This window comes from Mustela erminea, chromosome 1 (genome assembly GCF_009829155.1).
Source record: "Mustela erminea isolate mMusErm1 chromosome 1, mMusErm1.Pri, whole genome shotgun sequence".
Taxonomy (NCBI): domain Eukaryota; kingdom Metazoa; phylum Chordata; class Mammalia; order Carnivora; family Mustelidae; genus Mustela; species Mustela erminea.
This window is the reverse complement of record NC_045614.1, coordinates 114,902,650-114,925,786: the sequence shown is the minus strand read 5'-3', so window position 1 is coordinate 114,925,786 and position 23,137 is coordinate 114,902,650. Positions and strand designations below refer to the sequence as shown.

Here is a 23,137-nt window from a genome sequence, read left to right as displayed (position 1 = left end):
TTTAGCGTAGGTTCCTTAATAAGATAAGCTTAAGCACGTCACAAGATAAAATTTTAAAAAGGGGAAAACAGACATGAAAACTCTTTGTACAGTAAGTGACACAGAGGAGGTGCCCAGCAATGGTTTGCTATCAAACTCTGGGCTTTCCAGAGAAACATTTGAGTCACCTAAGAAATTTCCCCCACTGGACAGGGAGCATTACTTTCCTGGATGGGAACCTTACCGGAGTTCTCTCAACTGGCCCCACTGTGGGCCATTCTCGATACAGCAACCAAACGGAATCTTTATCAGTGTAAATCTGATATACCATTTCCCTACATCAAACCCTCCACTGACATCCTTTCACACTTTAAACACAAATCCAAAGTCCTCAGCTCGCCTCACGCAGAAGCCCTACATGCTCTGACCCGCGTGTCCGTCAGGCCTGCTCTGTTGCTCTGCTCGCTCTCTTGGGGACATGTGACACTTGCTGCTCCCTGAACCCATGTGCAAGCTGGCTTCTAAGGGCTTGTGCATCTGTTGCTCCTGCCACCTGAAAAAACCTTCCTCAGACCCAGATGCCCCCAAATGGGGATATCTCTCTGCTCAAGCCTCACCTCTTCAGAGAGGCCTTCTTCCCCTGAGAGCTTCCCAAAGGCCGTACCTAAAAATATCTTTCCAGTCCTCTGCACCCCACCCCAACCTGCTTGTGTTTGCTCATAGGATTTAATACTACTTAACTGTCTGTTATAATTTAATGTGCCTGTTTGTCATCCCCTCCCCACTTCTAGAATGTCAGGTCCATGACAGCAGGAACCATATGTTTGGCTAATATGCATTTCTACTGCCTCTTACAGGGCTTGGCACATAGCTGGCAGTAACCACATTTTTGTAGAATGAATGCATGATTCCAAGAGTACTGAAGAAACTGCACCATCACTAGCAAATCTGCCCCAGAGTCACTCAGCTCTTTTGAGCTGCTGATAATGATCTCCGACATAACATAGTCCAGCCTCCTTCACAGGCAGCTGAGCAAATGGAAGCATACAAAGATGCATGGCCTTTTCCTGGTTACTTTAATCCATTGGTTTCTCCAAAGCAGCATCAAAGATGAGCAAATTCAATGGGCTAAAATGAGCTAACCCGAGGCGCAGTGTCACTGCTGGTGGAGTGGCCTTCTCTAACAGCTTACCTGGGTTTGCGACTGTCAAACAGGCTCTCACTTCACTGATGTAATACGAGTTTTCATCCTGTAAAACAGGATGAAACTGTTAACCTTTGGGCACTCTGTCTTTACATTTATGATCTTGGTTTATAAACTTTGTTCTGGCAGGATTCCAGCTATTCAATCCTCTATATGGGGATTTGGGGGTCTGTGGGTACAGACCATAATTGTATCAGAAGCTTCAAAAAAGTGAAGATACCACACCACAAATAAATAATAAGTAATGGCTTACTCCTGGTCCTGAATTTCTCTACTGCATACTTGTTGCTAGAGCCTGAAATTCAAATTTCCCCGGTCTAGAGTCCCTTCAGTTAGACCAAATTTCTTCCTGTTAAAATGCATATACATCTGGAAGGTAAAGAGCATGGAAGGGTAAACATTAAGCTTTTACTAGTAATGAATATCTTAGGGTAGAGATTCAAATGGAGACCACTCATCTTTTTTCTTAAAGGCATAAAGAACTTCAGCATTTAACAATGTATTTATTTATTTTAGAGAGAGAGAGAACAAAGGGGAGGGGCAGAGGGAGAAAGGGAGAGAGAGTCCCAAGCAGACTCCATGCTTAGCACAGAGCCTGATGCGGGCTTGATCTCATGACCCTGAGATTGACCTGAGTTGAAACCGAGAGTCTGTTGCTTTACTGACTGAGCCACTGAGGTGCCCTGAGACCACTCATCTTTAAGGCTACCATGGGTGGACTTCTTGGGGCTCATAAACTCTCATAAACAGTGTGTGCAAAATTTTTCATGCAATTTATCAATTGCTTTAAACAGATTAAGGGGTTCATATCTCCAGTATGGTTAGATGGAGCCACCATGAGGGATTCTGAAAAGAAATGGTTTACTCTGAGATATCTGGATATTCTGTAAAAGAGGATCCCAGGAGTTTGTGTTCAGAAATACTAAGTAGTGTTCTACATTTTATTCAAGGATTGTCCTTTCAGAAAAACAAAACAAACAAACCATTACAAAACAGCCCTATAACCTCCTGAGAGACTAAGGGTATAAAATAGTAAAGGGAACTGAAATGAGATATGGAAGGGTAAGTTGAAAAAGGAGAAAAGGAGGTTTCGGGTTTTTTTAAAGTAGGCGATTTAGGTCTTATTTGTAAACATTCATTAGAAAACTATCCACAAGGGTGTTTGGGTGGCTCAGTTGGTTAAGCGACTGCCTTTGGCTCAGGTCATGATCCTGGAGTCCCAGGATCAAATCCCGCATCAGGTACCTGCTCAGCAGGGAGTCTGCTTCTTCCTCTGACCCTCTCCCCATCATGCTCTCTCTCTCTCATTCTCTCTCCTCTCAAATACATAAATAAAATCTCTAAAAAAGAAAGAAAGAAACTATCCACAAGTAAGAGGTGAAGAAATGGTAGAGCAATGAAAATCAGAATCTGACATTGAATTACCTTTAGAAGCTCTAGGTCTAGTCATAAAGAAATTTAATAGTAATAATCTCAACTACATTCAGTCCATCTGTGTATTATGTAGATGAAATGATGAAGGGTTCTAAAAATACAAACTGTTTTAGTAAGGTAACTGCTACTGGTACACTCAAGTCTAGAGCCTGTAATTCATTGAATAGCACCTACCATATATTGGCTTCTTACCTTGTGCCAGGCACTGGAGCAGACACTTCTCTGCCATGTCTTATTTAATCCTCACAGAAACTCTGAGAAGAAATAGAGGCTCACTGACTTGCCCCAAATCCCAGCCCTAATAGGTGGCAGGGGAAGGTATGACCCCAAGCTTCTTGTCTCCATGTCTAGCATTTAATTTCTCTTATATCCTCTCCAAACCAGCCATTGCTCTAGGTCCTGGAAAAAGAATAAGACCTGGCTCCTTCCTTCAAGGTACTGAATCTTGGTTCTCAAAGGTAAGGTGAACAATGTGCTTGGCCCATCCATTTCTTCTAGAAAGAACATCTGTGAGCCAGGCCCCTCTTTGGTCACTTTCACAAACCATTTATTCAGGTTATTCTTTATTTGGGGTCCTTTTTAGCATATAAGAGACCTGTACTTCCGGCCCCAAGACCCTGCCCTATCCTAAGAGCAGAGAGGATCCACTGATGGGATTTAAGCAGGACAGTGACATGAGTGTGACTTTCTTTTTTGAAATTGCATGGGTTGCAGTGTGAGTTTGCTTTAAGGAGCAGCAGGAGAACAGTGATGAGACCAGCGCCGAGCTCCACAGGGGACCTCCTGGGATCTCCCCCTTTTTGTGGCATCTCCTTGATCTATCCTCACATAAGGAAAGGCTTATGTGGGGCACCTGGGTGGCTCAGTGGGTTAAGCCTCTGCCTTCAGCTCAGGTCATGATCTCAGGGTCCTGGGATCGAGTCCTGCATTGGGCTCTCTGCTCAGCAGGTAGCCTGCTTCCTCCTCTCTCTCTGCCTGCGTCTCTTCCTACTTGTGATCTCTGTCAAATAAATAAATAAAATCTTTATTTAAAAAAAAAAAAAAAGGAAAGGCTTTGTGTTTCTACAAAGGCTTCACAGTTTACTAAGAGCATGCTGTCGCCTAGATTGCCTCCTTTGATCCACACAACATCCCCCAGGACAGAATAATATAAATATCATCAGCCCATTTTGCAGCTGAGAACAGAGGCTCAGACGAGTTAACCATCTACCTCTAATTCACACTGTTTGTAGGTGACACAAAGCAAAATCTGGTCTATAGGATCCTGCCCTACATTTTCTTCCATAGGATGTGTGGGTATGGACAAAAAATTCATTGTGCAAGAACTTTCTTTCCCATTCCCTGTAATGCAGTTGTCCGTATTTAACCATCTATCAGAAATAGGACCAGCTACAAAATTTATGGTGCCTGCTATAAAACCAAAATGTAGGATTCTTGTTCAAAAATCATTGAAGAATTTCAAGAAATGATACCATGCTTCAACTACACATGGGCTCGGCTGACTGCTCAAGTCACACGCTCATGAATCCAGCCCTGACAGGAAGGGCCATTCCTGCTCCCCCAAAACTAGTAATGTATAGGGCTAATGCCAAAAGTGAGGCCTTCCAAAGCAGATGGCAGAGTGCTCACATTCACTGTGAGTTCACCTTTCTTGAGATTTTAAAAATTTATTTGTGAGAGAGAGGAGGAGAGAATGAGCAGGGAGAGTGGCAGAGGGGAAGAGAGAAGCAGATTCCCCAGGGAGCAGGGAGCCTGAAGCAGGGCTCCATCCCAGGACCACAGGATCATGACCTGAGATGAAGGTAGACACCTCACCAACAGAGCCGCTCAGGCACCCAACTATGAGTTCACCTTACTGATGCAACAGGACAGAGTCCAGAGCCCATATCCAGGTTTCCTTCTATTAGCCAAATGTTTCCTGGGCCTGTGCTTCTGTCCACGGTTAAGATAAAGGAAAAACATTTGTTAGGTGAACTCATGTAAATAAAAGCACAGACAGATGTTTAGTTCCGTTGAGATTCCAAATTTTGTAAAATTTGTGCTGCTGGTACCAAGTGAGTCTTATCTAGACAATTGTGCCCACTTTTTCTGTAAAGTTTTAGAATAGAAATAGAAATAAGAGAATAGAAATAAAATTGTCCTTTTCTTTTTAAGTAATCTCTGCACCCAATGTGGGGCTTGAACTCACAACCCTGAGATCAAGAGCAACACATTCCAAGGACTGAGTCAGCCAGAAACTCCAAAATTGTCTTTTATTTAAACTAGAGCAAAGCATTTCTTTTTCTACTCAGAAGTTCAGAATTTGGCCTCATTTGAATGGTAGTAGGGCTGAAGTTTATTCTATAAAAGGGGTTGGCAAGTTTGTTTATGTAAAGAGCCAGATGGTAAATATTTTAGGCTTCCTGGCTCTGTGTAGTTGACACTCAATTCTGCCATTGTAGCACAGAAGTAGCCACAGAACAACACGTACACAAGCAAGTGTGGTCATGTTCCAGGGAGCTTCATTTATGAACACTGAAATTTGAAATTCATATGATTTCCATGTGCCATGCAATATTCTCCACCCCCAGCAGCCATTTAAAAATGTAAAAGTCATTCTTAGGCTGCAAACTGTACATTTTTTGGAGGTAGACTGAATTTGGTCTGGGGGCCAGAGCTTGTCAACTCCTGGTCCCCACCATCAATGAAAAACAAAGTTGCAGTTCATTTTTCAGTTGGTTAAAACAAAAGCAAAAATGAACTGTGGGGACTTCATCAAGATAAAAAGGGTTCGCACAGCAAAGGAAATAGATCACACAACTAAAAGGCAACCTACAGAATGGGAGAAGATATTTGCAAATGACATATCTGATAAGGGGCTAGTATCTAAAATCTGTAAAGAACTTAACAAACTCGGGGTGCCTGGGCGGCTCAGTGGGTTGGACCTCTGCCTTCGGCTCAGGTCATGATCTCAGGGTCCTGGGGTTGAGCCCTGCATAGGGGCTCTCTGCTCAGCAGGGAGCCTGCTTCCCCTCCTCCCCGTCTGCCTCTCTGCCTACTTGAGATCTCTCTCTCTCTGTCAAATAAATAATTAAAATCTTAAAAAAAAAAAAAAAAAGAAACAAAACACATGGACGTAGGGGAAGGGAAGGAAAAATAAAATAAGAGGAAGAAGAGGGAGGCAAACTATAAAACATGCTGAGCTCTAGCTAACAAACTGCCAGTTGTTGGAGGGGAGGTGGGGGGCAGGGAATGGGTAACTGGGTGATGGGCATCAAGGAGGGCACTTAATGTAATGAGCACTGGGTGTTATATGCAACTGATGAATTGCTAAGTTCTACCCCTGAAACTAATAATATAGTATATGCTACTAAATTGAATTTAAATAAAGATTTAAAAAATAATTTTAAAAATGTTATAAAGAGAGCAGTTAATTTCCTATTTGGGAGGACAAAGTTTTGCTAAGACTTTCTAAATACCAATTTAAAAATATCTTTTAGTTTCCAAACTAGTATCCTAGTTTGAGTTGTCAAATACTTGGGGGCATTCTAAAAATTTATTTTTTTGCTTATTCAGTAGGATGGGAAAAATTATAACAGAACTCACCTCTTAGTTTGATGTGAAGATTAAACGAAGGAATGCATGTAAAAAATTTACCACAGAGTCTTCACTCAAATTTTAACCAGTGTTATTCACAATGGTGACAAGAAATTAGATTGTCCTTTCCCAGTAAACCTCTCTCATTGAGCTCAAATGATCCTTTCTTGTCTATTTCTTAGAGCTCAGATCTACCACAGATGGAAAGAGAGAGCAAGCAAATTAAGCTTCGACAGCCCTACTCATCAAAGAAATGCAGTGAAACCTCAGCTCTGGAGATGGGAGACAGGTGGGCACAGAGGAAGGAGCCTCAAGCAGATGTCACACTTAACCCAAAGCTCAAGGGAATTTACATGCTGCACATTATGTAGTTAGTAGTATCTGCTTTCTCCTTTGATGCCCACACAGTGATTCCTTGCCAGATGGTTTTTTTGTTTGTTTGTTTTGTATTTTGTTTTTTTTTTTTGTATTTGGGGTTCAGGTTGGAAAGATGAACCATGTCAGATTCTTGAAAACAAAGTGAAAATCCTTTGTGCACCTATCAGGATTGCCAAAAGGGGCTAAGGACTCCTAAGAGCGAGCTGTGGTACTTCAGCTCTTACAGTGTGTCCATGGGAATGGACCACTGGCACATGTCCCAGCTCACCACTCAACTGATGGAAGGATGACACAGGGCTCCTCATCTCCAGTATCTAAGAGCTCAGCAGTATCTCATCAGAGGGCCCCTAATTCCCCAAGGGACCTAAATAGCCTCCTTAGCAAAGGACTAGGTCCAGAGCAAACCAGTCAATCAACCTATCCCAGGAGGCATACCAATGACCTTGAGGCCCAGGGTCCTCTCCCTAAGGTCAGCAAAATGCATTGTGGGAGTTTCATAGTCACCGATGTTCAGGATGTGGATTTTTGTCTTCAACATCAATCAGGCTTCTTTTGCTCATCATTGTTGTGACTATGTCAAGAAACCTTTGCTCTGTATATACCAAGGGAAAGCCAAAGAGGCTGTCTCTTTGGAGCTGCCGATCTACTTTTTGGCAGCCTGGCCAAGAGTCCCTGTGAAATTCAGATTCATTCCTTTATGGATTCATTTCCTCATCAAACAATTTGCTAAAGATATACTTACATACAAAGTCAGGGCTTGGCACCGCGTGTAAATCACAAACATGCCTTCAAGACAGCAAAATGTGCAATGAGTGCATTAATGGAGTTTGGGGAACAATCAATGGAGGGCCCAGAAACCAAAGGAAGAAAGCCTCCCAGTTTTACCTGGGATGGAGGTGGGGGTTGGGGCATGGGGGAGACTTCACAGGGTAAGGATCTATGAGCCATCTTAAAGCATGAGTGCAAAAGGGGCTGAGGGTGGGAGGGGCATTCCAGACAGACGGGAAGCATACGGGAAAATGGGGCATGAAATAATACAGCATAGTGGGGAAGCTTTAAATAGTACACAGGGTGTTCACATTTGAACATTGAGAACAGTTCTCTGGAGTCTCTAAGTTAAGAGGGCTCCAAATACCCCTGCAATGTTCTGGGTAAATACCATGGCGCTGGGCGGCATTAGCTTTCCAGACCTTGGCTGGCCAAAACGCTACCTGGCTGGGTGTCCCTCCCTCTGCCCCCAGCCCTCCCACTGATTTCTCCCATGTCCCATCCCCAGGTCAGGGATGGAAGCCTCACTGAGCTGTCCTGACAGCCAGGTGGATGAGAAAAGGGTAGTGTTGAGCTGGAAAAAATAAACTCTACACTAAGTTACTGAAGATGTTTTGAAACAAACTATCCTAACAGGAAGGACACTGTGGGACGTGTGGGAAGGGAGGTCTATTTATCTTGCACCTGGAGAGGCTGAACAACTTTCAGTTTGCGACCTGAATTAAATGAGACACTGACATGAGAAGGTTTTCAGTTCTTTAAAAAATGAAATGAGAGAAATGAGAGAGAAAAAAAAAACAAAACCACTCCTAACCCGGCTAGGGGCCTGATACCACGTTCTGCATTGTTTCACCTTCACAGAAGCCTAACAAAACAGGTGGTGGCTGACCTCATCTCACAGAGGAGGAAACAGGCTCAGAAAGAGAGCTAGCGACTTGTCCGTGGTCACATAGAAATGACATAGATAATTTAAGTCTTGACAGAACAACATCAAGAGACAGTTAGGGAGGCAGACTTCTTTACATTTCTGTCATTGGCAGTATTTCAAGTAAAAAAAATTACATATTATTGTCTATGTTTTGAAACCTGGAACTATTGCCTATATTTCTTTTATTTTTTCTCTTAATGTCTGGTTCAGTATTCAGGACACAATACGTGCTCAGTAAATTCCTATTAGTGATTTGTTAATTCAGGCTTGCTCACCAGCATCCATTTACCATTTTCCAACTTGGTTCTCATTTATAACATTTATGATGTCATAACTAACAAAAACTATTTTCTAAGACTCTTCTTTTTTTCTCTAACGTGGTCATTCTTAACCAGGGGTGATTTTCCCCCAGGGGACATCTGGCAATGTCTGGAGACATTTGGGGTTGACACAAATGGGGCTGGGTGTTGTTACTGGCATCTAGTAAGTAGGAGGCCAGGGATACTGTTCAGTATCCCGCAAGGCACAAGATATCACAGACTTATCTGGAGCCAAACATTAATACTGTCGTTGCCGAGAAGCACTGGTCTAGAGGGTAGCAACATTTTGAAAATGGCTGACAGAATTGCTAAGGCCATTTCTCCTGTGGAAGAAACTAGATGGCTGCATTTCACACAGACCACCTATTAGGGCAGAATGTCCACAGGCCAAATCTGGCTTACAACTGTGTTCTGTTTGGCTAGCTCTGTTGAAGTTTTCCAAAAAAACGTGTTGCCAACATTTAAAGATAAAAAGATCTGTATTTCTTGTCTTGAACAGTCAGAAGATCTGACAACACTGGTTTCTGGTGACCAATTGAGAGAGATGATATGTAAAACATTTAACAATTGACATAACAGGGCAGCAACCACTCAGAATGTATACCCAACCATCTAGAATGGATGTCCACCATAAAAGACAGTGGCAGCCTCCAGGGAGTGATGCCTGCCCAGCCACTGGCATCTCTGGGACTCCCTACCCCTCTCTTGTGTCTCCTCACTTCTGAGGCTCGCCTCCGTCATCTCAATCCTCCAATGTTTTTCTTAGGCAGACTTAATGGGAAGGTGAAGTCGTCATCAAAAGTGGGGAGAAAAAAATGACTGCCTATTTCAAGGAAAAAAAATTACTGGCCTACTTCTCTCTTTCAATTCTATACTTAGCCCCTGTGATCTTTGAGCCTGTGGTTACTATTTTAGCTTAAACAAGTTCTCTTTTAAAATGTGGAAATTCTCCTGAAGGACTAAGGCTGGTGGGAACTTTTGCTTTCTATAATCTCCCTCGCTTTCCTCTTGCAATAGAGCTAAGGTCAGCTACTTGAGGAATCGGTGCCAGGGAATGAAATACATAAGGTGAATTTGGTTGGCGGGACTCAGGCAAAGCAGCTATTACAAACTTGAGAACATGGATAGTGGCTCTCCTTGCTCCTTCCAGAATGTGAGTGGAGGGAGGAAAACCCTGCTGGTGCTTCTAGCGCCATCTCTGAACTCATTTCCTGCCTGTACTTCTGGAGACACAGAGATTTCCAGAAAGACAGGGGCTCAAACCTTGGGTGGAGTTTGATCAAACAGAATCCAGTCTGAAGGCATTGGAAAGGCAGGCAGAGAGGGCATCAGGAGACAGAGGAAAGGAGCAAAAAGAGACATTGAAAGGTGCCAAAGAAACTCCCAGTTGCAGACCTGCCTAAGGCAGTGGGCACAGCATGCTACAGACAAATGCTGGGCTTTGATGCTTACCAAAAGCTCATACAGGCAGTAGTCTGGGTGGAATCAAGCCCTGAACTAAAGCACAGATGCTTGTACCTATACCCTCTGCCCTTTTGCTGAAGCGACTTTAAAAGAATTCCTGACCCTTCTGTAGGTTTAACCTCAGTTGTCTCGAAGTAGAGCACACATTCTTCCCAGAATGATCTTCTGGTGTGAGAGAATACATTTTTCCCATTTGATACTGAAAGGAAACCCCTGACTTCTCCAGTGCACCTCTACCTTAAGGAGAACCATATGCACAAGGAGGATAAAGTCTTTGACACCAAATTAAGAAAGTCAACACCCTTTGTTGAACATTGTTATGTGCCAACATTGTTATGTTGAACATGTTATGTACCATGCAAGACAATTTATATATACCACTTCTGACCCTCCCATGGGTCCCACTAAAGGAGATGTAATTATTTCCATTTTATAGATGAGAAAACATGCCCCAAGTAGTCCAAGATCATGTGGCTAATCAACGTTATGATGGAGAGCCAATCTTGACTTGTTTCATGCCAATGTCTATGCTCATTTCTCTCCAGGCTCTGGTACCCAAGACCCCTCTAAATTCAGGGGTCACATTCAACAGGTAGGAAGGAGACCCACACCAAGTTCCAGCTGTAGGCATTCTCTCAGCACCACCTCTCCAGCTCTTACCTGGCCTATCTGAATGATACTTTGGGAGAATCCAAAGGAGAAGTGTCTCCTTTGAGAGTGGGATGACCAACGTTTGTATCCCCAAGACATTCACCCACTTGAGTCGTTGTAGTCATAGCTACTGGTCTTGAACATCTGCTTTCCAACTATTGAATAATGCTCTTTACAGAGGTGATCTTTAATTCCCTTCCCTCATTTCTCAAGTGTTCAAATAAAGCTCAGACATGTTAAGTTGTCTGCCTGCTGTCACAAGGAGAACAGGTGACAGAGTCAAATTTCAGCCAGGACTCTCTGACCTCGTGTCCATAGTCTTTCCACCCCACTCTGTGGTCCACCCCTTTTGTAATATGGTCTGGAAAATCCAGTGCCCGGTTAGTCCCTGAATCTTGCCTGCTGCAGTTGGAAAGAACCCATCATGACATTTGATTTTGGTCTGAGAGTAATCCTGTTTCTGTGTGCTCACTGGGAATTTCAGTGGGTCTGTTGATCTGTTTAACTTCCTCCTTTAGGTGGTTTGCAAAGAGCACCTGTGGCTGGGTTCCCCAAGGCCAAGACTCCCCTAAGAGGCACTGAAGCCCTTCTTGGGCTGCACAGAGGAGGCTGAAGGGGTTAGGAGGCAAACATAAGATGTCGACACTTCCCTCCTCTCCATCTCCATGCCCCTCATTCTTATCAGGGGATATCTCAAAAGGTTCTGAGATCTATTTTCTTTGGAACTTAAAGTGAAGTGTGGGGTTGCATCACTGGGCCCCAGGTTGAGGGAAAAGGAAAGCGATGCTAGAGCCTGTTAGTATGAAGGAGCTCAGTCCTCACCTTTGTAAATGTGAAATTCACAAATCCGCCCTGGAAATTCAAGAGAAGGTTGGATTTTCGGGAGCCACACTTCCCAGAGGCTTGGGTTGTATTGGGGTCAATGTTGAAGTATCTCTGAGGTGAAAAAACCTAAACCAGATAAAATCATCAGATCAGTGAGATTTCAAGGAAACCTCTAGCTTGGGAACCAGAAGCACAGGTAGTTAGTGAGACTGAAACTCAAGTCTAGTGAGAGTTCACTTGAAAACTTCCAAGTCCTCAGAAAATCTCTCTCATTTCCAAACTGCTATGTTCAAAAGATTTTTCAAAGAAGGAGTTCTCTCACAGAAAGTGTTCCTTAAGAGTTCATTTATAGCCAGTCTGTTCCTGATACACTGCATGGAATTTAATTTGTATTAAATTAAACACATTACAAGGTAAGTGTGTTACTAGAATTTTACAAGGAAAGATCTTGTTGTCTAATGTACTTCTGTTTCACATGAAAACCTAAATGTGGAAGTTTCATGAAAGCTGTGCCCCAAAAAAAGAGAAAGTATTATTTTTATGGTGATTCCTTTAGTAAATTAAATAATCTTAACCCCACCTCCACCTCTTCTAATCCTCTCGTTAACCTAGAATTTTGATATGAATGTCACAGCTGGCTGGAACCAAGGAGACCATGTAAGTCAAGCCCTTCCCCTCACAGGAGAGTTGCTGAGGTTTGAGGTCAACAGGAGGGACAAGGCCAGGCTGGGGTCAATGCAGAACACACCCCAACACCCTGCCCATGTTGGCTAAAAGTGAGAGGTGTGCATCGTTACGATTTTGGTGTGTGCCCTCCACTAGCCAGTTGCTGCCAGTTTCTATTCTTATATGCATTCTAAAACAGATTCATCTTTTCATGGAGCAACTTGGAGAAAAAGGAGCTTGTAGCTATTTATTTCATTCAAAGACACAAGATGCAGGGAGAATGTCTATTCTTAGCAAGACACCCTCCCTCACACTTTTTGAAGGCCGTGTTACGGTCCTATGGCCCCAACTTACCGACTCTGTGTCTTGAACTGTTAGCTCTATCCCCATCTCGGCTTTGATACAGAGCCTGCTTCCATTTAGAACTTGGTACATTCCAGTCTTGGCTGACGAAGGCCGAGGTGCAAGAGTGGGCCCGGAAGTCGTGGCGGCAGGTGAGGCCGTGTGGGTGGTATTGTGTGCAGCTGTGGTTGGGCCTGGGGCATGACTGGGTTGGGCAGACTGGTGACTGGTTGTGCTGTTAAGCGGTGGGGTGGACAAGGTTGCTGGAAGGGCGGTCTGGTTCCTGGGTTGGGTGGTTTTCCTAGTTGTGTGGCTGACAGTCGATGGGCTTGTTCCTGTCGTATGGGCCGATGGAGGGAAGGTGGTTGGCGGTGAACCTGGGGCTGCACTGGGACCAATTGTAGCTTCAGTGAGAGAAGCTGCTGTGTGTGAGTTATTGGGTGTGGCCAAGGTTGTGACTAGGGTGTGGGCTGTCGGGCTGGTAGTCGGGGTGCTGTTTGTAGTTAGCAAGGATGTTGTTACTAGAGTTTTTACTGTTGTGTGTGTGGTTGGGAGCTCAGAGCTGGAGGTTGGGGCAGCTCTGTGAGAGGGGGTGTGACCATTCATTGATCTGGCTGCTAAAGTTTGGCTAGGGGTGTGGTGACTTAGTTGCAGGAAAGGCTTTGCTGTGGCCTCTGCTGTTCCTGCTGTTGTAGGTAGATAGTCCCCGGTTTCTGGAGACACTTGTGCTGTTATTTGACTGCCATAATGCAAAATCACTGCAAATTAGGAAACAAAAGTGTTACCACATTATGAACTCACATTGGTGAATCCTTCCACCATCCCCATTTTAATGTTTCTTCACTGCAAATTAAGATGCATTTATTTATTTACTTTTCTCTTTGAGATAGTGACCTTATTATACACACACACACACACACACACACACTTAGAAATGTGATTCCTGGATCACATGGTAGTTCTACTTCTAATTCTTCTGAAGATAAATATGATTTATTTTATTATTTCCAAACATGCTCATTTACTTTTAATGAGAAATGTGCATATGTTTAGATTTGGGTGAAATTTATAAGGATAGAACAATGAAGTGAAGATCACCGAAGATTCTACCATGAGGCCACAACTTAAAAGTTTGGGTTGCACCCATTTTTTTACAGGGTTGTGACCACACAGCAGATATTCTTCTATGTCCAGCCCCTTTGTCTGTACGGGGTGTTGTACTAACACTGTAAAGTAGTCGTGCTCGCTAGATATCTAAGTGCGGATACCCCTTCATTCCCCATCTTCCCTATGAATCCAGATAGTTCTGGAAGGAGAGTGTTGCTGGGTAGGGTGCTGCTGTGATGCTCTAATAGAGCTGGACAGCATGAATCGTGGTAATAAAGACTTACACAGAGATGTGCAGTTTGCATACAACCATACAATCCCAGGTTTGAAAGGGGTCTTGATGATCATCTAGTCCAAACCCTAATCTGATATGTAAATTGTATCTATGAATATTTGCCATGTGTTCATCCAATCAATGCATAATTACGTCAAATGATGGGAGATTTGTTTCCCTTCCATTTTGTATTTTGCTGTGAGTGTTTGTAAAGATAGACCCGATTTTGTCATTTCTTTACTTCAGCCTTTGAATGGCCCAGGCTTTCTCAAGTAGGAAAGAAAGAAGGACAGCCCACCAGATGCTGTCCTTCGTAGTTTGGCTTAGATGCCAGTCTTCAGAGAGTCCCGACATCCTTATATAAATAGTTCGCCACCCTACAATTCCCCCCATCACAGTGTTATAGTCATTGCCTGCACTGCACTAACCACAACTGGTAATTATATAAGGGGATGGTACTAACATATTTAATAGTAAGCCTGATCATCCAGTGTGTACCAGCAGAATAATAGCCCTGATTATATGTTTATTTATTGGTTTATTTATTGACTGTGTATCTCTCCCACTAGATTAAAAGCAATCTCAAGGTGGAGATTGTGTGTATTTTTTTTTTTACCACCAGTACTTATGCATAGAAAGTGTTCAGTGCATATGAGTTAGATGAATAGATAACTGGAGAGGTAAATTAGGATAATCGCGTTGTAGACCGTCTAGAATTATTGTAAGGCTCAAACAAATGGGTTTAAATGAAGTCATCCTATGGGGCGCCTGGGTGGCTCAGTGGGTTAAAGCCTCTGCTTTCGGCTCAGGTCATGATCTCAGGGTCCTGGGATCGAGCCCCGCATCGGGTTCTCTGCTCAGAGGGGAGCCTGCTTCCCCCTCTCTCTCTGCCTGCCTCTCTGCCTACTTGTGATCTCTGTCTGTCAAATAAATAAATAAATCTTTAAATAAATAAATAAATAATAAAGTCGTCCTAGACCATCAAGAATACCTACAACATGTGTTATTGTCACAGGTTCTCTACTGGGACCTTCCTTAGGGGTGGAAGGCCTCCGGCTCTTTTTCACCCAGAGTAGTTCTTCCCTTGCCTCCCCCCAAGCACAGAGTAAATTAGAAAACTGAGCAAAATGCAGATGATGTTCCTTGAGAATTTAGGATCAGGCATACTGAGAGATGGCTCTGTCTTTTCAGTGCTGTGGTTTCATCGCATTTGCCCATGGTATTTACAGTCACTACAGCTGGAGCTCCCTGGTGCTGGCCAGTGACTTGGGAAAACATGGGTAAAAGGGAAAGGAGATCACTCCATGCTGGTGTTTGGAGTTCTGAAGTTCATACATAATCAAAATCATCCATAAACTCCTTTACTATCTCCCTCGTTCATTCATTACATTTCTAAGTGGTTATTTTTCCTATAGTAATAGCACTAAAGCATCTAAGTTATTGGACACTTACTACATGACAGGCCTTAGGTCAAGGGTCATCTTTCACCAACTCCTCTCAAAAACCCTCTGTTGGTTCTATCTTTATCAACCTTTCAGATGAGGGAATTCAGGTTTAGAAAAGTCCCATCAACTTGACCATAATCCCACAACTAGTGTAATCTGGAGGTAAGACACCTGTTAAATTTTGGAGGTGAGACTTGAGCCCCTGTCTGAACCAAAGCCTGGCCTTGGATTTGGGATAGGTGGAGGTGGTATTCATCACTGGGAAGAATGGTGAGAGAAGAGACAAAAGCAGAGAAGCAAAGAGGAGGGTGCCTCTCCAGCGACACCGTATCGCCAGACCCTCATAATGGTGGTCTTTGATAATCCTTTCATAAGCTTATATGATACAATCGTGATTATTTTCCAGAAGAAAAGTTCATACTTCAAGCCCATTATAATGCTTATGAATTATTTCTGCACAGCTGGCTTGAAAAATGAAAGAGAAAAAAGCACCAGTTTAAATTGCCTTGAATAACCTTTAAGAAAGGCTTATTAATGACACTAAGTTATGTGAAACTATTTACTATATATATATATATATTTTTGTATCTAAAAATGTTCATCTGGGGGGCACCTGGGTGGCTCAGTCAGTTAAGCTGCTGACTTCTGCTCAGGTCATGATCCCAGGGTCCTGGGATCAAGTCCTGCGTCTATCAGGCTCCCTGCTCAGTGGGGAGTCTGCTTCTTCCTCTCCCTCTCCCTCTACTGCTCCCAACCCTGTATGCACATTCTCTCTCAAATAAATATTTAAAATTTAAAAAAAATGTTCATTTGGATAATTTGTATGATACTTGAGAGTTGTGGATTTTATGGACTGTAGGTTTTCTTTTCTTTCTTTTTTTTTTTTTAAAGATTTTATTTATTTATTTGACAGAGAGAGATCACAAGTAGGCAGAGAGGCAGGCAGAGAGAGAGGAAGGGAAGCAGGCCCCCTGCTGAGCAGAGAGCCCGATGTGGGGCTCGATCCCAGGACCCTGAGATCATGACCTGAGCTGAAGGCAGAGGCTGAACTCACTCAGGCACCCCTGCACTGTAGGTTTTCTTTGTAAGCCTTCATAAAATCACTATATGTGGAAACTTTATGCCTGCATTGTAGAGCTTAGAGCAAGATCTTTCCTTTCAAGATTGTTATGAAGGTTGACAGTCGTGGAAGATTTATTTTCACAATTCATTTGGGCTAAATCTGAGTTGCTGGTTCCTTAGTCATGACCTCAACAGAAACCCTATTAAGTTTATACTATCACTATGGAGAAAGAGAATTCACTCCCAGATGTACTCTCGAGGAATATCTTAGAGTGATTAGCAAAGAGTGCTGTAGAGAACTCTGGGAGACTGGAAAGCACTTGCCTTTTGTTCTTTTGGGAGGATCATTAGATCCTTCATAAAAATCTCACTGTCCATGTTTTATGCTTATGAGCTTTCTCAACTGAGTAGAATATCCTCACTGAGTAGCACACCCTTTAAAAGGGGGAACCTTTCTCATAATGTAATTAAAAGTCCTCTCTCAGTAGTGATAAATGAACTCAAACAAGGGAAGAAAAGCACACTGGTCATTCATGAACGCACAGCCTCCCAAACAGAAGAAGATGACCCATGGCACCCGTCAAGATATACTTGGTGTGCAGGAAGTATTTATGGGGGGGGGGGCTGGATGTGATGGCAATCATGGTGTCTTGACATCGTGTGTGGCTTTGCAGTAGGCAGAAGCCTGGGCCAGCAGGTGACCGGACCAAAAGTGTCAGAGTGTGTTAAAGATTGAACCAGAGTGTGTTCCCAGAGAGAACTGGGAGATACTGTTCTAATAGTCCTCTCCTTCCCTCTGCAGCTTCTCTTCTCCCCTTCCCATTTCCCTGAAGAAGAGTGGTGTAAAAGATGGGCAGGTAATTAGATGGAAAACTGAAATGAGTAAGTATGCTGCTCATTATAATACATCCTTGAAAGTTCACTTGTTAGGTAGTTAATAGAAATAATGCCCCGAAAAATGTTCTGTTTTATAAAGTCTATGTATATGAACACACATATTTGACCAATCTTCATCAAAATTGGGTCACAGTTCTTAAACAGGACCTTTGACTCAATAAAGGCTTAGTTAAGTCACTGGTCTGTCTGAGACCCACAAAGAGGGCAGTGGGCAGAAGCAAGGGTAGGGCATAGTTCAGAATCTGTCTCAACCCTTCCTCTTCAAAAGAACACGGCCCTGGAGTTCATATACTGATTTGTCAAGCCCACACCCTGAATCCCCTAGTATCTTCTCTCCAGGATTCAGGAGACTTAGGAAATAAGTACCTCTGAACCTAAATCCAATGCTTGGATTCCTCTAGATGATAAGCTGCAGGAAGAGGTGCTAGAAGATTTGGATTCCCCTACAACCCATAGAAGGAGCTGAGAGATGACTCATCAGCCCAGCCCTGGGAAAGTCAGTGACCATGCAAGGGCTTTTTCTCTAGGTACTTCCTGGAAGGCTGGTACTTCCCAGATAGCCTTTGTTCAGTGTCCCTGTCACACCCAATTCAGCAGATACATAGGAGCTTCTTCTGAGCTAGGCTCCATGCCAGACACTGGGTCTTTGTTTTCAGGGGCTCAAAACCTTGTGAGGCAGACTCATAAGTGGACCCCCTTCCTCAGTGTGACAAACGTTATTACAGAAGGAGGCCCTGAGTGCTATAAGGTGGGGTGAGAATCCAACCCCAAGACAAATTCTTTAGGCAAGGAAGAAAGTAAGTGGTAACCCAGGCACGAGGAAAAGTATGTGCAAAGACTCTGGGTCTTCAGAGCCTGGTAGGTCTGGAGAACAGCAAGGGGGTAAGCATGATGGGAATATAAGGAAGAGGGAGTTGTGTGCAGTTAGGAACAGAGTTGGGAAGTAAATGGAGCCCCATAGCCACACCTAGGGGCAGGGAAATGAATTTTAGCCCCTAAATACTTTCTCCTTCCCAGGGAGCAGAGGCAGCCAGCTGGGTACAGCAGGAAGACTGTTTCTGGATGTGTGAGGCAGCAGGGGTGGGCCCTTAGTAAGATTCTGTTTACAGTTTCATAACTTAACCTTTAATCTTTTAGCAAAAAGATATAAATCTTACCTCTGTTACTTTCTGTGGAATTTGAGATTCAAAGAGAACGCTTATATAGAAGTAGCTCCAGTCCCGTGGCACAAACTGCTGGCTAACTACTCCCAAATCCAGCCTCCCCTTTTTCCTTAGTAACAGAACCACAAATTCAAGCCAAGCACTTGCTGCCTGGAATAAACAATGCTACCTCCAAGACTCCTTTCCAGCTGGGTGGGAATGTGTAACTGCATTTGAGCCAAAGCAGTAGAAGTGGTGGGGTTATGTGGGCCTTCTGGGAATGCTGCTGGAAGTTGGGGGTCCATCACCTATGTACCCTCTCTATTGTCTTTATGTTTTCCTTTTCAAACCAGCGTATAACTGGTATGTGATGGCTGGAGTTGCAGCAGACATTTAGAACCATGACAAGACCTTGCAGATGGGAGTCCCACACCAGACAGAGGACACTAGTGGGACACTAGTGAGCTCCTGCACTGGACCTGTTATGGATTCTTCTGGACTTGTTTTCTCATGACAGAGAAACACACACTTATTTTGCTTATTTTGCTCTTATTTGTCTATGAGGAGCAGCTAAATATAAATGGAACTGATACAAATTTAAATCCCCTCATTTTGTGAGGGAAAAAGACTAGGGCAGCAAACTGAGTGGATAAAGACTATAGAGCTAGTTTACCTAGAATCTATGCCTGTCCTATGTATGTCTTGAACCTCTGCGTGCAGGGTCCTGAAACCAGGCTTTCTGGATGCAAATCTAAGGGCTGCCACTTGCTAGTTGAGTGACCACGAGGCATTCCTTAACCTGCCTCAGTACCCTCCTCTGGAAAATGGGGGCCCTTCACACACTTTGCTCACTTGGTTCACCCTGGAGAATCCATAGCTCGGAGAGGAGAGGGTGGTAGAGGTGTTTTCTCTCCACCTCCCCGGGAATTTATTGAGCACGCACTGCATTTCTGAATCTGCCAGTCATCTGCTCACAGGTCACAGAGGCTGACTGCTAGACTGTGATCTTTTGCTTTTTTATTCGCTTAGATTTTGCCTTTTGCCTCTAGAAGAATGTGAAACTCTATTTCTGAAAACACGGCAGAAGTAAAACAGCCAGGATGAGGACACTGCTGTGACCCTTCACCCAACTTTCCTGACAATTCATGCCACAATCAAGTACACTGGCTTCCCCCCAATGGAGTGTGTTAGTGGGGCCATGGGTGTCCCTCACATGTTCAACTCAGTGCTTCTAGAAGGAATTGTGAACTAACCAGCAACTAGGTAACGGCACACAGGAGGACTCAATGTCCTAGAGAGAAAACCCTCTTTGTGAAAGCAGGCAGTGGGCACATAAAATGATCATCAAAAACCCAGTTTCCCAGACAGCTTCTCTGACCTGAAGTATAATAGTAATTTTTTTTTAAGTGTTGACTGCTTGGCTTACACCTCTCTGAGATGGCACAATTTGCCAGACTGCATCTTATTCATCTTCACAGTTCATTGTTTATATAATGTAAACACAGCACTTCCGTTTGAGAGAAACAGGAAAAGCAAGGTATAATGTGCTTAGCAAGAGCCCCATTTCTAAAGTCTGGCTCAGTTCTCCATCTCTTAAATCTAAGTGATTTCCAAAACTCTCCCTGGTAAGGTGCTCAGAAGCCATTCGGGAACCAGGTTTAGTGTCACTGTTTTCTGGAGTTGACACCTCCTCTGCCTGACTCACGGAAAACAAGTCCAAACTGTGAAAGCCCTTGGGAAAAACATGAAAGTATACTCCACACATTTAAGGTAATAAGGAGGAGATCTTCCCAAGCCAAATACTAGAGTAGCTGAAGCCATACAGCTATCTCCAGCCTGTCTGGTCCCTGGCACTAGAATGCATTTGTATCAGAGGATACAGAGGTAGGAGGAAAACCATGGGTATCACTCACCAGCCAGGGACACGAAGAGCACCACCACTGCAGAGAGCTGCCAGGGCATGGCTCTGGAGCCAGAGATAACCGCTCGTCACCAGGTGCTGGCTCTGCTGCTGCTCCTCGGCCTCACTCAGCACTTCTCCCTCTTCTGAGTAGCACGAGCTTAATTCCAGGGCAGGCTCCAGAACAAAGAAGATACCTCCCTTCACCCCTCATTCACTTGCGGCAGAGAAACCAACGTCACTTTCATTATGACAAGTAGCTGAAATGCCCTCTCAAGGGGTAGGCTGAGTGGGGAGGGAAACCAGAAGTGGCCCTTGTGTGAAAGCAGCCACTTTCATCTCTGCGTTTAGTGTTGGTGAGGGGTGGGCAATACCCACCCCCCTACTCCAGCCGAGGCAAAGGGCATTTGAGACCATTTCTGCACAAGAGATGGAGGATCTGTGGCAGTGCCAACTTCCTTCTCTCAGAAGATGGGTCTCCATTTTTCTCTAAGATCTTGAGTACATTTCTCCTTCAGCTGGGAGAAAAACAACCCCTCAGTCATGAAGGTGAGCAGATGTCTGAAAACTCAGTGGTGAGAACACTGTTTCTGTGTGTATTCATGAAAAGTCTGAGGTAACTGCTTTATGGCCACCTCACCTGGTGGAGACCAAAAGGAGTCCGAGCTTAGGAGTCAGGGAGAGCTGGGTTTGAATGTGGCCACCAGTTGTATGGCCTTGGGTAATGCCTCTGAGCCTCAGTTTCTTCTGCCGTATAATAGGGATAATATTGCCTACTCCCAAGATGTTCACCTGGAACACAGACACAAAAAATACTCAATATCTTGAAAAAGCAATTTTCCATGTCATCTCTCCTTCCTCTACTAGTCAGACAGAACAACGATGATCTATCTCTTAGGACTGTGAGTCCCAGTGAGGAACACACATTTAGGAAGTATATTAGGATTATCTTCTGATTACTAGGTTTAGGGCTTTCAGCTTAGTCTCAAATAATTTCCTGAAAAACAACTTTGGGTACAATGATTTGATCATATTATATTGTTCTAACCACTCTAATCAAGCCAATTTGCCAAAGTATTGTGTTTCCAAATTGGATTTTTATGGTGGAAGGTGAAAATTAATGTGTGTCAGTTGATCTAATTTTTGCAACTACCTGCCTAATATTCTGGACTTTGAGTCAATTTATTCTACAGACAATAATTAAGCAGATACTATATGCCAGGCATTCTTCTTACTCCATTTAAGTCCTAGAGCCACCCTATGTGGGCACTGTTATCATTGCTGTCTCATTTCACCAATGGGGTAACTGAGATCTGAGAGGTTAGGTGACCTGCCCAAAGTCACTTAGGTAATATATGAAGAAATTGAGTTGTGAATCCAGTTTGGCTTGAGAGTCTAGGATTTTAAGCATCACGTTGTACTAAGTGTTCTAAACTAGAATATAATATAAGTTTTCAAGTTGCTCGATACCTAGATGAGAAACAATATTTATTAATATAGGATAATAGCCAGAGTGACTGATCAGTTTTTTGTTGCTTAGAGCTACACTAAATGAGAAAAGGAATAGTCAGAGATGACTTGGTTGTTGTTGGACCTTGGAGAGACTTTGAAAGTTGTAGGGGATGTGGATAGTTGGAGAATAGTAATAATACTATTTCTAATAGTAGCAGTAGTAGTAGTAGTAAAAGTATTTCCATATAAGGAATCTCTACTATGTGCCTAGCACTGTGTAATACATATGGTACTCTTCAAGGTGGATTTTTTAAAAAATATTTTATTTATTTATTTGAGAGAGAGACAGTGAGAGAGAGCATGAGTGAGGAGAAGGTCAGAGAGAGAAGCAGACTCCCCATGGAGCTGGGAGCCCGATGCGGGACTCGATCCCGGGAATCCAGGATCATGACCTGAGCCGAAGGCAGTCGTCCAACCAACTGAGCCACCCACGTGTCCCGATTTTTTTTTCTTAAGTAGGCTCCAATGCAGGGCTTGAACTCACAACCCTGAGATCAAGACTTGAGCTGAGTTGGACACTTGGGGCACCTGGGTGGCTCAGTGGGTTGAGCCTCTGCCTTCGGCTCAGGTCATGATCTCAGAGTCCTGGGATCGAGTCCTGGGATCGTGTCCCGCATCGGGCTCTCTGCTCAGCAGGAAGCCTGCTTCCTCCTCTCTCTCTCTGCCTACTTGTGATCTCTCTCTGTGTCAAATAAATAAATAAAATTTAAAAAAAGAGTTGGACACTTAACCAACTGAGCCATTCAGGTGCTCCTCAAGGCAGATTTTTAAAAAAAAGATTTTATTTATTTATTTGACAGACAGAGATCACAAGTAGCAGAGAGGCAGGCAGAGAGAGGAGGGAAAGCAAGCTCCCTGCTGAGCAGAGAACCCAATGCAGGGCTCACTCCCAGGACCCTGAGACCATGACCCCAGCTGAAGGCAGAGACTTTAACCCACTGAGCCACCCAGGCACCCCTCAAGGCAGAATTTTTTTAAATTCCAATTTTTTTGATGTGGAAACGGAGCCACCCAGCATCATGCAATAGGCTAAGATTAGCATCATGACCTACTTAGCCCTGAAGTTTGTGCCCTTTCTCCTAGCACCCAGGGAACAAAATCTCTTGAGTGGTTATAGCCCTGACTGGAGAATACTGGAGAAAAAGTTGGGAATACGGTTGAAAGGTCAAGTTAGTGTCATTTTGGAAAGGCCAAAAACCCAGATTGAGGAGTTCAGCTTCAACCCTAGAGGACATGGGGTCACTGAAAGTTGTACATGGAAGC

At 43.7% G+C, this 23,137-nt stretch overlaps 1 protein-coding gene across 4 annotated transcripts in view; it reads right to left on the bottom strand.

Annotated features, from left to right (window-relative positions):
- LAMP3 (lysosomal associated membrane protein 3) overlaps window positions 1-20,616 on the bottom strand; it is a 38,556-nt gene extending 17,940 nt beyond the window's left edge. For 2 of the 4 annotated variants that reach the window (XM_032339607.1, XM_032339598.1), the window contains exons 1-4: window positions 20,376-20,616; window positions 12,548-13,293; window positions 11,525-11,653; window positions 1,172-1,229 (exon numbers count right to left, since the gene is read on the bottom strand). In XM_032339607.1, coding sequence (XP_032195498.1) covers window positions 1,172-1,229; window positions 11,525-11,653; window positions 12,548-13,293; window positions 20,376-20,424 — 982 coding nt within the window. In that variant the 5' untranslated portion in view covers window positions 20,425-20,616. The remainder of the gene's footprint in view (window positions 1-1,171; window positions 1,230-11,524; window positions 11,654-12,547; window positions 13,294-20,375) is intronic. The other 2 variants (XM_032339617.1, XM_032339613.1) reach the window with 2 other exon arrangements.
- Between the last annotated feature and the right edge of the window lie 2,521 nt (window positions 20,617-23,137).